This window comes from Nerophis ophidion, linkage group LG25 (assembly GCF_033978795.1).
Source record: "Nerophis ophidion isolate RoL-2023_Sa linkage group LG25, RoL_Noph_v1.0, whole genome shotgun sequence".
Classification (NCBI taxonomy): Eukaryota; Metazoa; Chordata; class Actinopteri; order Syngnathiformes; family Syngnathidae; genus Nerophis; species Nerophis ophidion.
Genome location: NC_084635.1, coordinates 28176740 through 28191420, shown reverse-complemented (window position 1 = coordinate 28191420; position 14681 = coordinate 28176740). Strand labels below are relative to the sequence as shown.

General features: G+C 38.8%; 1 protein-coding gene across 1 annotated transcript in view; it reads right to left on the bottom strand.

Annotated features, from left to right (window-relative positions):
• dis3l (DIS3 like exosome 3'-5' exoribonuclease) overlaps positions 1-14681 on the bottom strand; it is an 83035-nt gene that overhangs the window by 19583 nt on the left and 48771 nt on the right. Inside the window, exons 11-14 of the mRNA XM_061887456.1 lie at positions 12128-12220; positions 10673-10961; positions 6797-7032; positions 4559-4713 (exon numbers count right to left, since the gene is read on the bottom strand). Coding sequence (XP_061743440.1) covers positions 4559-4713; positions 6797-7032; positions 10673-10961; positions 12128-12220 — 773 coding nt within the window. The remainder of the gene's footprint in view (positions 1-4558; positions 4714-6796; positions 7033-10672; positions 10962-12127; positions 12221-14681) is intronic.

Genomic DNA, 14681 nt, shown 5'->3' with positions numbered 1-14681 from the left:
TAGATGGACTGATTCAAAATGGAAAAGTGTTCCGTGGTCAGACGAGTCCACATTTCAAATTGTTTTTGAAAATTTAAAGGCCTACTGAAATGAGATTTTCTTATTCTATGTGTCATACTTGATAATTTTGCGATATATTGCCATATTTTTGCTGAAAGAATTTAGTAGAGAGCATCGACGATAAAGTTCGCAACTTTTGGTCGCTAATAAAAAAGCCTTGCCTGTACCGGAAGTAGCAGATGATGGGCGTGTGACGTCACTGGTTTTAGGGCTCCTCACATCCTCACATTGTTTACAATCATAGCCACCAGCAGCTAGAACGATTCGGACCGAGAAATCGACAATTTCCCCATTAATTTGAGCGAGGATGAAAGATTCGTGATTGAGGATAATGAGAGTGAAGGACTAGGGAAAAAAAAAAAAAGGCGAGGGCAGTGAGAGCGATTCAGATGTCATTAAACACATTTACTAGGATAATTCTGGAAAATCCCTTATCTGCCAATTGTGTTACTAGTGTTTTAGTGAGATTATATAGTACCTGAAAGCCAGAGGGGTGTGGCCACGGGTGTAGTAAACCGCCAGTATCTCTGAGGGAAGGAAGCCACGCAGCTGCAGCAGGACGCAAGCTCCGCTGATGTCTACGGTAAGAGCCGACCTATTAGCACAATTTTCTCACCGAAACCTGCCAGTTGACATGTGGTCAGGAACCATGTTTGCTTGACCGCTCTGTTACATAGCAAAGTTTCACCCTCTGGAATTTTAAACAAGGAAAAACTGGCTGTGTTTGTGTGGCTAAAGGCAGCTGCAGTGAACCACTTCCCACCTCCATCTTTCTACTTTGACTTCTCCATTATTAATTGAATAAATTGCAAAAGATTCAGCAACACAGATGTCCATAATACTGTGTAATAATGCGATTAAAGCAGACTACTTATAGCTTGGATCGGGCTGGAAAAAAATGTCCGCTACAACCCGAGACATCACGCGCACGCGTCATCATACCGCGACGTTTTCAACAGGATACCTCGCGGGAAATTCAAAATTGCAATTTAGTAAACTAAACCGGCCGTATTGGCATGTGTTGCAATGTTAACATTTCATCATTGATATATAAACCATCAGTAGTGGGTTTCAGTAGGCCTTTAAGTTTCTCAGTTAGAACATTAAGTATTTTGTCTTTGCAGTGTACTCAATTGAATATAGGTTAAAAAGGATTTGCAAATCATTGTATTCTGTTTTTATTTACCATTTACACAACATGCTGACTTCACTGGTTTTGTAATAACATCAGACCGTGCACAGTAAGTAATGTTTGATTATGATTGCCGGCTCTCATAAAGTCTGCAGTGAGTAGTAATCAGTGATGTTATTAAAAAAAAGTGAAACTCTGTGGTTTTTCGTTTTAAGTTAAAGCACCGCGTATGCTTGAAATGTTTAAAACACGTAAATATTAAAGGTTGTTATCCATGTGCCCTCTACTACATTACATACATACTTAAAACATGTATATACAAACCTTAATGGAGGTGCTTGGATGTTTTTTTAGGGGCAGAATAGAGGGGCTCCCTTAGGTTCTTTTGTAAGCGGACTTTTGATCGAATTTGTTTAATATTCAGAAAGCATGAATAAAATCCATCTGTTGCCATGTCTTTCAGAATAATTGTGAATGATTGGCAAAATTCCCAAAAAGTGCAGTTCCTCTTTGAAACAAATACAATCCTTAGTATATACTAAAAATAATACATATCTAAAACTACACAATAAGAAATGTTGCGGATAAAACACACATTGTCAAAGATAAAACACAAATTGTCACAAAATTAATCATATTCTCGCATTAGTTTGCGCTAGATGGGCGGTTTTGATTGCGCTAATAATTGGCAAAAAGCCAAACAGCTGTGTAGGTGTCTACTTATCAATATGGGCACAGCTGGGGACCTAGTTAACTATATTATCTGATTGCTTATTATATAATAGCTACCGCATTTTTCGGATTATAAGTCGCTTCGGAGTATAAATCGCACCTGCCGAAAATGCATAATAAAGGGAAAAAACTTATATAAGTCGCACTGGAGTATAAGTCGCCTTTTTGGGGGAAATTTATTTGATAAAACCCAACACCAAGAATAGAAATTTGAAAGTCAATTTAAAATAAATAAAGAATAGTGAACAACAGGCTGAATAAGTGTACTTTATATGACGCATAAATAACCAACTGAGAAGGTGCCTGGTATGTTAACGTAACATATTATGGCAAGAGTCATTCAAATAACTATAACATATAGAACATGCTATATGTTTACCAAACAATCTGTCACTCCTAATCGCTAAATCCCATGAAATCTTATACGTCTAGTCTCTTACATGAATGGGCTAAATGATATTATTTGATATTTTACGGTAATGTGTTAATAATTCCACACATAAGTCGCTCCTGAGTATAAGTCGCCCCCCGGCCAAACAATGAGAAAAACTGCAACTTATAGTCCGAAAAATTCGGTAAGTTTAAAGCAAAGATTGTAATACTTGGCATTTATTTAATATTTAGAATGCCATCGTCATGTCTTCCGCACCTTCCTTACTAACTAGTAGAATGTGCCATTCTTCCTCTCCAAGCTGTTCTGGTATACGCACGTTGACACACTCAACATGCGCCTCGGCTCTTTACATCACCGCTGCACAGCAACATGCGAATAAAAAAAAAGTACTGGTATTTTTCAAAGGCAGTACAGTATCGTTTTTGTTTCAATGCTATCATGTTACTTTATTAGTACCGGTATACCGTAAAACCCTACAGTAGAGTACTACCACAGAGAAATGAGCGCGTGCTTAATGTATGTAATAGTTTGACTTCACAAGTAAATATCTCATATTAATCTCCTTCGGCAATTGGCGCCACTTAACCCACATAACACTTCTTAGGGGGGTTAAGTTGATCCTTGTGAAGTTGTGCAAGTGTTTGTGGCATCTTTTGACACAGACTTTTCTGGTATTATTAAAAGTCAATAATACCAGAAAAGTATTATTGACTTTTTCACACAAACATTTAATTTCAGCACAGTATTAACTTTGCATCCACAAATCATTCTCCATATCTAAAACAATTTGAAATGCATTGATAAAAATCAAAAGCATGAAGGTGAACTAGTCAAGGTAACACTACACAGTAGCGCCTGAAAGTCCTCAATGATGATCATGACAATCAAAAAAAAAGTCAATAATACAAGAAAAGTCTGTGTCAAAAGATGCCACAAACACTTGCACAACTTCACAAGGATCAACTTAACCCCCCTAAGAAGTGTTATGTGGGTAAAGTGGCGCCAATTGCCGAAGGAGATTAATATGAGATATTTACTTGTGAAGTCAAACTATTACATACATTAAGCACGCGCTCATTTCTCCGTGGTAGTACTCTACTGTAGGGTTTTACGGTATACCGGTACTAATAAAGTAACATAATAGCATTGAAGGGGCTTCACGGTGGCAGAGGGGTTAGTGCATCTGCCTCACAATACGAAGTTCCTGCAGTCCTGGGTTCAAATCCAGGCTCGGGATCTTTCTGTGTGGAGTTTGCATGTTCTCCCCGTGAATGCGTGGGTTCCCTCCGGGTACTCCGGCTTCCTCCCACTTCCAAAGACATGCACCTGGGGATAGGTTGATTGGCAACACTAAATTGGCCCTAGTGTGTGAATGTGAGTGTGAATGTTGTCTGTCTATCTGTGTTGGCCCTGCGATGAGTTGGCGACTTGTCCAGGGTGTACCCCGCCTTCCGTCGATTGTAGCTGAGATAGGCGCCAGCGCCCCCCGCGACCCCAAAAGGGAATAAGCGGTAGAAGATGGATGGATGGATAGCATTGAAATAAAAACGATACTGTACTGCCTTTGAAAAATACCAGTACTTTTTTTTTATTCGCATGTTGCTGTGCAGCGGTGATGTAAAGAGCCGAGGCGCATGTTGAGTGTATCAACGTGCGTATACCAGAACAGCTTGGAGAGGAAACATTATCATTCCATTCACTTTCACCGCCATGTTTACAAAATCGATGGCTCCACATCCGGGTCCAAAACACTTTTTATGTTTCCATCCATCGGCATCTAGCATGCATTGATCTTTCTCAAGCCACAGATTATTGAACTTTCCACCTACCCATTTTATGCATGTAATTTAGATTTGCTGTGGGCTTTTGTTTAAGTTTTCTCCGCTGCTATGCTAAGCTGTAACAACACACTATCTGCTCACACACGAGCAGGTAGTGCGATAAATTCTGACCGGGCAGCACAGGTAGTCTACTTTCGTTCCAACTGAAGTTAACATTGATATATTTTGAAGACCTTTTTTGAGATTTTTAAATAACTTTAGAAATTTTGAGGCCTCAAATTCAAATTGATGGACCTAAAACTTTTTAAGACCCCGCGGATAACCCATAATAAGAAGAACACGGTAGACCAGGACTTGATGAGGAACGAACACATGGACTGTCAACAAGAACAGGACCAAGTTTAATGTGCTCGACTGTAAATAGTTTTAGACTTTGAGTATTAGTATCCCAGTACATACCGTAGTGGTAGTACTGGTCTTGGGAAATAGCACCAGTAGAGAAATACAGAGCCTGAGACATGGCTTGGGTAGCCATCATTCTCAGCAGCTTGTTCAGCAGTGGGTCCTGTGGGTCCACAGCCTGGTCCAGGGAGTCAGCTAGAGCCTTATTGGACCTACAGTGAAACAGATATTGTAAATGTTCAGGAAGCTGCACTGTATTTCATATTTGTAGAACTACCGTATTTTTCGGACTATAAGTCACAGTATTTTTCATAGTTTGGCCGGTTGTGCGACTTATACTCAGGAGCAACTTATGTGTGAAATTATTAAGACATTACCGTAAAATATCAAATAATATTATTTAGCTCATTCACGTAAGAGACTAGCCGGATATCAGCAATTGTCACACACACGTCAACCAATGAAAATTCAGCGAAGGCTGGTCATGGCAGAAGTGCATTGTGTGAAAAAAAGATGCTACCTGCAACTACTTCCACCATTTCAACATTGGCGCTAACTTTTGAAAAGTGACAAGGACTGAACAAAAATGGCACCGAAAAAGAAGTCATATACTGCAGGTTACAAACTGGAAGTTGTGAATTATGCAGCAGCAAACAGCAATCGAACAGCAGAAAAAAAGTTTGGAACTGCAACTGACGATGACTCTGACGTAAGCGACGTACCGATAGAAGAGGAAGCGGCACATTGTCTAACTTTGGAGTTGGCAGAGTTGTTCAGAAGCGACACCGAGGAAGAAGATTTCATGGGATTTAGCGATTAGGAGTGACAGATTGTTTGGTAAACATATAGCATGTTCTATATGTTAGAGTTATTGGAATGACTCTTACCATAATATGTTACCTTAACATATCAGGCACCTTCTCAGTTGGTTATTTATTCGTCATATAACGTACACTTATTCAGCCTGTTGTTCACTATTCTTTATTTATTTTAAATTGCCTTTCAAATGTCTATTCTTGGTGTTGAGTTTTATAAAATAAATTTCCCCAAAAAATGCGACTTATATGTTTTTTTTCCTTCTTTATTATGCATTTTCGGCAGGTGCGACTTATACTCCGCAGCGACTTATACTTCAAAAAATGCGGTCTTTGAACCAGTAACGTCAATGTTTTGAGATAATTCAATGTGTTATTTTGGCCACAATTACTGCAGAATCATCACAGTAATTCAGCAGAATGGTCCAATCAACAACTCACTGATGTGTCATTATTTTGATCATGCATTTACGAGATCATCTTCAAGGTAAATTTAGATCAGGCCTGGGCAATTATTTTTACTGAGGGCCAAATTTGTAGAAAAAAATGTGTCTGGGGGCCAGTATATCTACAAAACCTCACAATAATGTCTGATTGAATGCTAAAAACGTTATGACCGACCACCTTAAAAAACAGAATGGAATTTTATTTTTTTACTGAATAAGACATCCAGAATGTACATGAAAATAAAGAATGGGGGATTTACAATATTAACTATAACCGATAAAACACTGAATATTGACAACATATGAACGTCACCCCACCTCTCCATCGACATATTTTACAATCAAGCAAAACAAAACAAAAATGCAACAAACTCAGCAAAACAAACAAAAAAAAACACCTACAATGTGATATATCTGATATATCACTAATCTTTACTAGAACTTTGTTGTGAAAATTTTCAGACTGCTTTGGTGCCTCGTCTGAGCTGCTGTGAATTAGATTACCATAGTAACTAATTAGATTACCATAATAACTAATTAGATGACCATAATAACTAGTATATCATGCAAAAGCGCAGATTCCAACCATTGAAATACTTTGTATACTTCAAGACTTACGGTCATTTGAATGTCTGCCGGGCCAGATTGAAAAGCTTAAAGGGCCGCATGTGGCCCCCGGGCCTTAATTTGCTCAGGTCTAATCAAGATCATTGTTACTATATTTAAAAGATATTGGCTGAGGTATTTGAGCTATAATATAAATAATCTAAATTTAACCTAGAAATAGGATGATAGACTGTTTTTAGACAACTGCTTTGGAATGGAGTTATCACTTGCACTTTAAATGAGCTCACCAAAAATAAATGAAAATGCTGACAAACAGTAAATCTCCCTTGTGGATCATTAAAGTTTGTCTAAGTCTAAGTCTATCTGAGCAAAGTCATGAATTGAAGCATCAAAAATCGACACATATTGTCACTGCAAGTGCAATCCGAAATCCGCAGTAGACGCGAACAGCGTGAGAAAAGACAAACCTGGTATTGATGGTAAAGCCCTTGGACTTTGCGCTGTCAACCAGCTGGCTGAAGAACTCCTGACGTGGTGGTGGGTGGTGCCGCAGCAGAGCCTGATGAGGAAAAGTTTCCTGCATCTTGACCGCTACCCAGTGGTTGGCATAAATCATGCACTCCGCCACCGTTTCGTGAATTTCAAGAGGCTGACGCGGAACCAGAGCTGTGATATTTTTGTCATTGTCCAGCTGGGCCCGCACCTGCAATAGCAGCATTAACATCATGTAAGTCAAACAGGAAGCAGGATACCACAAACGCATATCGATATCGGATCGGGACATGCTTAATTTTGGCAAATCCCAGGATAATTTTTAGTTGGCTTCTTCTACACTGGGGATGTCAAACTCATTTTAGCTCAGGCATCGCATAGAGGAAACTATTCCTAATCGGGTTGGAGTGGTAAAATCATGGCATGAAAACCTAATAATAAAGAGTTAGAAAAAAGTTTTCTCTGTCTTGCTTTGGCCAGAAATACAAACCCCGTTTCCATATGAGTTGGGAAATTCTGTTAGATGTAAATATAAACGGAATAAAATGATTTGCAAATCATTTTCAACCCATATTCAGTTGAATATGCTACAAAGACAACATATTTGATGTTCAAACTGATAAACATTTTTTTGTGTGCAAATAATCATTAACTTTAGAATTTGATTCCAGCAACACGTGACAAAGAAGTTGGGAAAGGTGGCAATAAATACTGATAAAGTTGAGGAATGCTCATCAAACACTTATTTGGGACATCCCACAGGTGTGCAGGCTAATTGGTAACAGGTGGGTGCCGTGATTGGGTATAAAAACAGCTTCCCAAAAAATGCTCAGTCTTTCACAAGAAAAGATGGGGAGAGGTACACCCCTTTGTCCACAACTGCGTGAGCAAATAGTCAAACAGTTTAAGAACAATGTTTCTTAAAGTGCAATTGCAAGAAATTTAGGGATTTCAACATCCACGCTCCATAATATAAAATCAAATCAAGTTTATTTTTGAAGCACGTTTAAAATTTACCACAGGGGTAGCCAAAGTGCTGTAAAATGGGCAGGTTAAAAGATAATACGAGGACCGAGCAAACAACACAACACAAACAAAACATGATAACAAATAAAAAAACAACAACATAAAAACAGGTTTACAGCAGGTGTATAATGGGGCGCCATTGCAGGATGGATATCACTCAGTGTTAAAAGCCAAGGAATAAAAGTATGTTTTTAAGAGAGATTTAAAAACAGGAAGAGAGGAGGCTTGTCTAACACTCAGAGGTAGTTCGTTCCAGAGCTTGGGAGCAGCACCGGCGAAAGCTCTGTCACCTCTAAGCTTCAGCCTTGTGTCAGGGACCGTCAGTAGCAGCTGATCGGCTGATCTTAGGGATCGGGTGGGGCAGTAAGGCTGAAGGAGGTCGGAGAGATATGTTGGCGCGAGGTTGTTTAGACATTTAAAAGCAAATAAAAGGAGTTTAAAATTGATTAGATAACGCACAGGGAGCCAGTGAAGGGACGCTAATATAGGGGTGATGTGCTCACGTCTGTGGGTCTGTGTTAGCAGACGAGCAGCAGAGTTCTGCACGAGCTGCAGGCGGGCGAGGGAGGCCTGGCCAATGCCTACATACAGGGCATTGCAGTAGTCTAAACCATTCCAGATAAAGGCGTGAATTAATTTCTCGAGATCATGTCCTGACAGAAGCGGTTTCACTTTCGCTATTTGGCGTAATCGATAAAAGCTTTTTTGAACGACGCTGCTGATTTGTTTTTCGAATTTAAAATCTGAGTCGAATTTTACCCCCAGGTTTGTGACACAGTCGCTGACATACAGGGTCAGAGTGCCGAGGTCAACGTTGGGGGAGGGAGAGCAACTTGGACCGAACAACATAACTTCTGTTTTGTCTTCATTTAGGCTCAGGATGTTAGCTGAAAGCCAGGCTTTGATGTCGTGCTGGCAGTCAATGAGACGTTGACGTATAATATAATCAAAAGGTTCAGAGAATCTGGAGAAATCACTCCACGTAAGCGGCATGGCCGGAAACCAACATTGAATGACCGTGACCTTCGATCCCTCAGACGGCACTGTATCAAAAACCCACATCAATCTCTAAAGGATATCACCACATGGGCTCAGGAACACTTCAGAAAACCACTGTCACTAAATACAGTTCGTCGCTACATCTGTAAGTGCAAGTTAAAGCTCTACTATGCAAAGCGAAAGCCATTTATCAACAACATCCAGAAACGCCGCCGGCTTCTCTGGGCCCGAGATCATCTAAGATGGACTGATGCAAAGTGGAAAAGTGTTCTGTGGTTTGACGAGTCCACATTTCAAATTGTTTTTGAAAATATTTGACATTGTGTCATCCGGACCAAAGGGGAAGCGAACCATCCAGACTGTTATCAACGCAAAGTTCAAAAGCCAGCATCTGTGATGGTATGGGGGTGCATTAGTGCCCAAAGCATGGGTAACTTACACATATGTGAAGGTACCATTAATGCTGAAAGGTACATACAGGTTTTGGAACAACATATGCTGCCATCTAAGCGCCATCTTTTTCATGGACACCCCTGCTTATTTCAGCAAGACAATGCCAACCCACATTCAGCATGTGTCACAACAGCGTGGCTTCGTAAAAAAAAAAGTGCGGGTACTTTCCTGGCCCGCCCGCAGTCCAGACATGTCTCCCACCGAAAATGTCTGCCGCATTATGAAGCATAAAATACAACAGCAGCGACCCCGGACTGTTGAACAACTGAAGCTCTGTATAAAACAAGAATGGGAAAGATTTCCACTTTCAAAGCTTCAACAATTACTTTCCTCAGTTCCCAAACGTTTATGAGTGTTGTTAAAAGAAAAGGTGATGTAACACAGTGGTGAACATGCCCTTTCCCAACTACTTTGGCACTTGTTGCAGCCTTGAAATTCTAAGTTAATCATTATTTGCAAAAAAAAAATAAGTTTATGAGTTTGAACATCAAATATGTTGTCTTTGTAGTGCATTCAATTGAATATGGGTTGAAAAGGATTTGCAAATCATTGTATTCCGTTTATATTTACATCTAACACAATTCCCCAACTCATATGGAAACGGGGTTTGTAGAACAAGCAGATTGTGAAAATGTACATATTATAAATAAAACATCTTGAAAAAAAACACTTAGTTAATTGAAAACAGAGGAAAAAAATTGGTGCCGTTTCAAAGACACCATGAACTTAAGACTCTGTCTCAGTGTTTTTACAAAGCCATTAAACTTTACGCACTTCTGTTTTGATTTTAATTCTCATGTTGGCACTTTCTTAAAAACATTTGGAAAAGATTGTTTTTTGTTTCTTCAATCCGCCACACTGATGAAATCCGCATATTGCCACAACCCATTCATTTATCATCATTCAAATATCCCCATTACAATATAAACAAAATAATTAACAAAATGATGGTATAGCCGAAATCAAGGTAACATAACTACAAACTTACCAAATTTGAACATGGTAGATTTAAGTATGAAATAAAATAGAAAAAATACAACACATGTAGAAACACACATTTTGACAATAAAGTTCAGGGTGTGCATCGTGCACTTAACAAATTGCAAGTTCTGCATGGAACTCTGACTACAAAGATGATGGTCAAGTGGACTTAAGTCGTTGCATCTTATTGTTTTGTTATTTTATCCGTTGAGTGGATAATTTACAATGAAAAAAGGTATTTTGCATCAATACTGCCAGCTGCCCCGTAGTCCAGCGGTGTGAAAGGGTTTAAATAATTCACAAAACCTAACATACAACAATACATTTCTGAATCATTTAGATACCAAATGTTGCATCATCTGCTATAAGGGTGTACAACAAACTTCTCATACCTCCACACCTTCCAGTTCCAAAGCACCGCCTTGATCCCGCTGCACCCGAAGGTGTCGAGCCACGTAGGTCAGCATCTCCAGAGCTTGAATAAGCTGAACTAATTTGTCATCCTTCTCGTGGGGGCTAAGGTGGGATAATTCTGGTACCTCGGTCTGCACACCATTGAGGAGCGCTTGAGCCAGCTCGTAATGGAGCTGGTAGGAGGAGCGGATGATTGTGCGACCATACCACACCTTGTTGACAGCAAGGGTGTGTGCGTCAAGTTCCCACAGCACGCTCATTGCGTACCTAGATTTACACATGCATCAACCAATCATACAAATGATGGTTATTGACTTGAAATGTGAATACAGGAGGTCCTCGGTCTCCGTGAAAGACGACAGTGTAATTGGAGTCTGAGTCTAAATCGGAACTTACACATAAAGTCGCTCACACTATATCCAGGGCACATGAAAGACATATACCGTATTTTTCGGACCATAAGTCACAGTTTTTTTCATAGTTTGGCCCAGGTTGCGACTTATACTCAGGAACGACTTATGTGTGACATTATTAACACATTACTGTAAAATATCAAATAGTATTATTTAGCTCATTCACGTAAGAGACTAGACGTATAAGATTTTATGGGATTTAGCGATTAGGAGGGACAAGTTTGGTAAACGTATAGCATGTTCTATATGTTATAGTTATTTGAATGACTCTTACCATAATATGTTACCTTAACATACCAGGCACCTTCTCAGTTGGTTATTTATGCGTCATAAAACGTACACTTATTCAGCCTGTTCACTATTCTTTATTTATTTTAAATTGCCTTTCAAATGTTTATTTTTGGTGTTGGGGTTTATCAAATAAATTTCCCCCAAAAATGCGACTTATACTCCAGTGCGACGTATATATGTTTTTTTCCTTCTTTATCATGCATTTTCAGCAAGCACGACTTGTACTCCGGAGCGACTTATACTCATAAAAATACACAAGAATACAGTATGAATAAAAAGATTGAATACAAATACATAGTAAAACAGTAACAAAAAATTATTCCTTACTGTTATTCCTATGGTTGGTCCTGTGGTACGTAGAGATGCCTATAAAATGAGATCACTATGCTGTTTAGTTATCATTGTCCATTTCATAAGAGCAGATGCTTCTACACATTCAAAGATACTACATTTATTATATGATGGTCGCAGGGTTTGATTGACATTATTACTCTTTCTCAGCATTTTACATGCCTATTCACTTTCCTACCTACCACTACCAGCAGAAGAATCTGCCTCATATTCGGAAGACATAAAGAAGGAAAAAGAAAAACACACTGAAAAGCGTTGTTTTTCCTCAGTGTACAATGTAGCTTGGTTTTTTTTGTACAATAATACACGTTAATGGGAGTGCGTTGTGACCACACGAGGACCCCCTGTACATCTCACAGAAACAGTACACTTACGGACCTATCGACTCCTCCCAACAGAGAGCAGAGATCTGCGCTGAGAACTGCAGGCAACATGTCATATCTGCGGTCTGCAAGGTAGCAGGTTGTAGCCCTGAAACAAGTGAGGCATGGGTCAATTCAGGCTTTTTTTCTGTCACATCATTTTCAAAATTGCTGAAGTCAGTCAGTATCATGATGTATGGAGGTAAAAAAAACAAGGTAGTTTTTGGTTAATTAATTGCTTTAAAACAATCCTTAACAGTAATTGGGAAATTAAAGAGCGCAGAATAATGCAGAGTGGATATATTACAGTTCATATGCAAGGACATGCATGCACCAGAGTAACTTGATGGAGAAAATAAATGTGCATTGGCACTGAAGATGTTTGTTTTTCTTAAAGGTGAGGTGTCCAAACTTTTTCCACAGGGAGCAGCATAAACAAAAAATATATCGAAGGATGAACAGAGGTTCCCCTTTGATATTCTTTGCTCTAATAAAACTAATCTGATGTGGGTCTATGCTAAAATACTTGAAAAGCACATCTTCGCTTTGTAAGGTAGTTGACAAAAAGTCCAGCTGCACTGAAAGGCAGGGTACACTCTGGACAAGTCGCCACCTCATAAACTGTCACACAAAACAGATATTTGAAGCCAGCGTAAGGAAACATTAGTTTTTGAGGTATTTACATTATTAAAAATTATATTGTTAGTTCATTTTTCTGAGAAAAAGCATATTCCAGACTAGAGTTGCAAAGGGGTGGAAAGTTTCCGGTAAATTTCCGGAAATTTACCACAGGAAGTTAAGTTCGGGAAGTTTGGAAATATTGACAATTTTTTGATCATTCAAAGTTGGACACTGTCCATGGGAATTAATGGGAATTACAGTAATTACATACTATTGTATCTTACTGCATCTTTGTGGCATTTTTGACATAGCTCTTTGCACAGTATTTGTAAATGTACACAGCCTTTCCGCCTACATTGGTTAGGGTGAAATGTCTCCACACATCAGATTGTGTACGTGGCATTATTCTGTTTATATTTATTTATTCTTGTAAAACTTTAATGCAATGCCACACACATATATAAATAGTCAGCTAAACAATTAGAGTAGTCTTTAAAAATATTTTACTGATGGGACAAATGAATAGAAATAGGCTAGATCAGACCAATGCAATTATTTTGACTCGGGGGCCAAATTTAGAGATAAAAACGTGTCTGGGGGCTGGTATATCTGATTTTAAGGAACACTAATACAAAATCTCACAATAATGTCTTATTGAATGCTAAATACGTTATGACAGACCGCCTTAAAAAACATAATGAATTTTTAAATTTTTCTATGAAAGATAAAACACAGAATATTGACAACACATGGCCGTCACATCCCCTTTCGATCGACATATTTTACAATGAAGTGAAACGCAACAAAAATGCAAGAAATAGTGAAACATGAATGCAAAGGGTACAAAATAAACCCACCTAAAATCTGATACATCTGATATTTTCTGAATTTCCCCAAGGGATCAATAAAGTACTTTCTATTGTATTATATTCAATTGTATATATCACTAAGCTTTAGAACTTTGTGAAAATCTCTTTCCGCGTCTGTGGAAACGCTTCTTGCTCACACTGCTTGGTGCCTCGTCTGAGCTGCTGTCACGTCGATGACCATAGTAACTAATTAGATGACCATAGCAACTAATTAGATTACCATAGTAACTAGTATATCATCCATAAGCGCAAATTGCAAGCATTGAAATACTTTGTATAGTTGAAAACTTAGGGTCATTTGAAAACATCACTGCACATCATAATGGCAGCTACACTTTCCATCTTAAAGATCTGAAAAAATGATTTGGGAATGTCCGGCGGGCCGGTTTGAAAAGCTCAACGGGCCGCATGTGGCCCCCGGGCCATACTTGGCCCAGGTCTGGGCTAGATGAATAAATGAACACTCAATCAGCACGCTAAATCAAACTATAAGCTACATTCTTGTATGACAACAGAAGGGCTAGCAGAGGAAACTACACGTTTTGATTTAGTATATGCTAGTTGAACTTTACAGATCACAAAAACGTAAATTCGAATCGCTAACGTTGTTAGCATAAATTAATGGGATTTAATATAGAGAAAATTAGTATCACGGCTATTGGAGAAATTGTTTTGATTCATTATGAGACTGTGGTGGTACATAAACCTAGCCAGCTAGAGATATTGCCCCCAAATCATTTAACAAGTAGCAGAACAGCTAGCTAGCTTGAGTGGAAATCTGCTGGAGTAGTCTACAGCCATACAGTAACAAGCAATTCCACCTCTATTAAACTTAAATACCATAGATCAAATATATTTACCCCAGTAATATCATCAAAATATCTATATTAGCATGTGATGGAAGAATGCACTACACACGTGATGAAGGAATGCTCAATGCAGGGTACAAATTCTACTGAAATTGCATTAAATCAGGTTGTTTGAGCTAATAATCATGCTGCAAGATCTACATTGTTGCATTACATGTGGAACAGTATTTTCTGGACTCTCTTCTTATCGCGCTTATCATGCAGTCCTGCC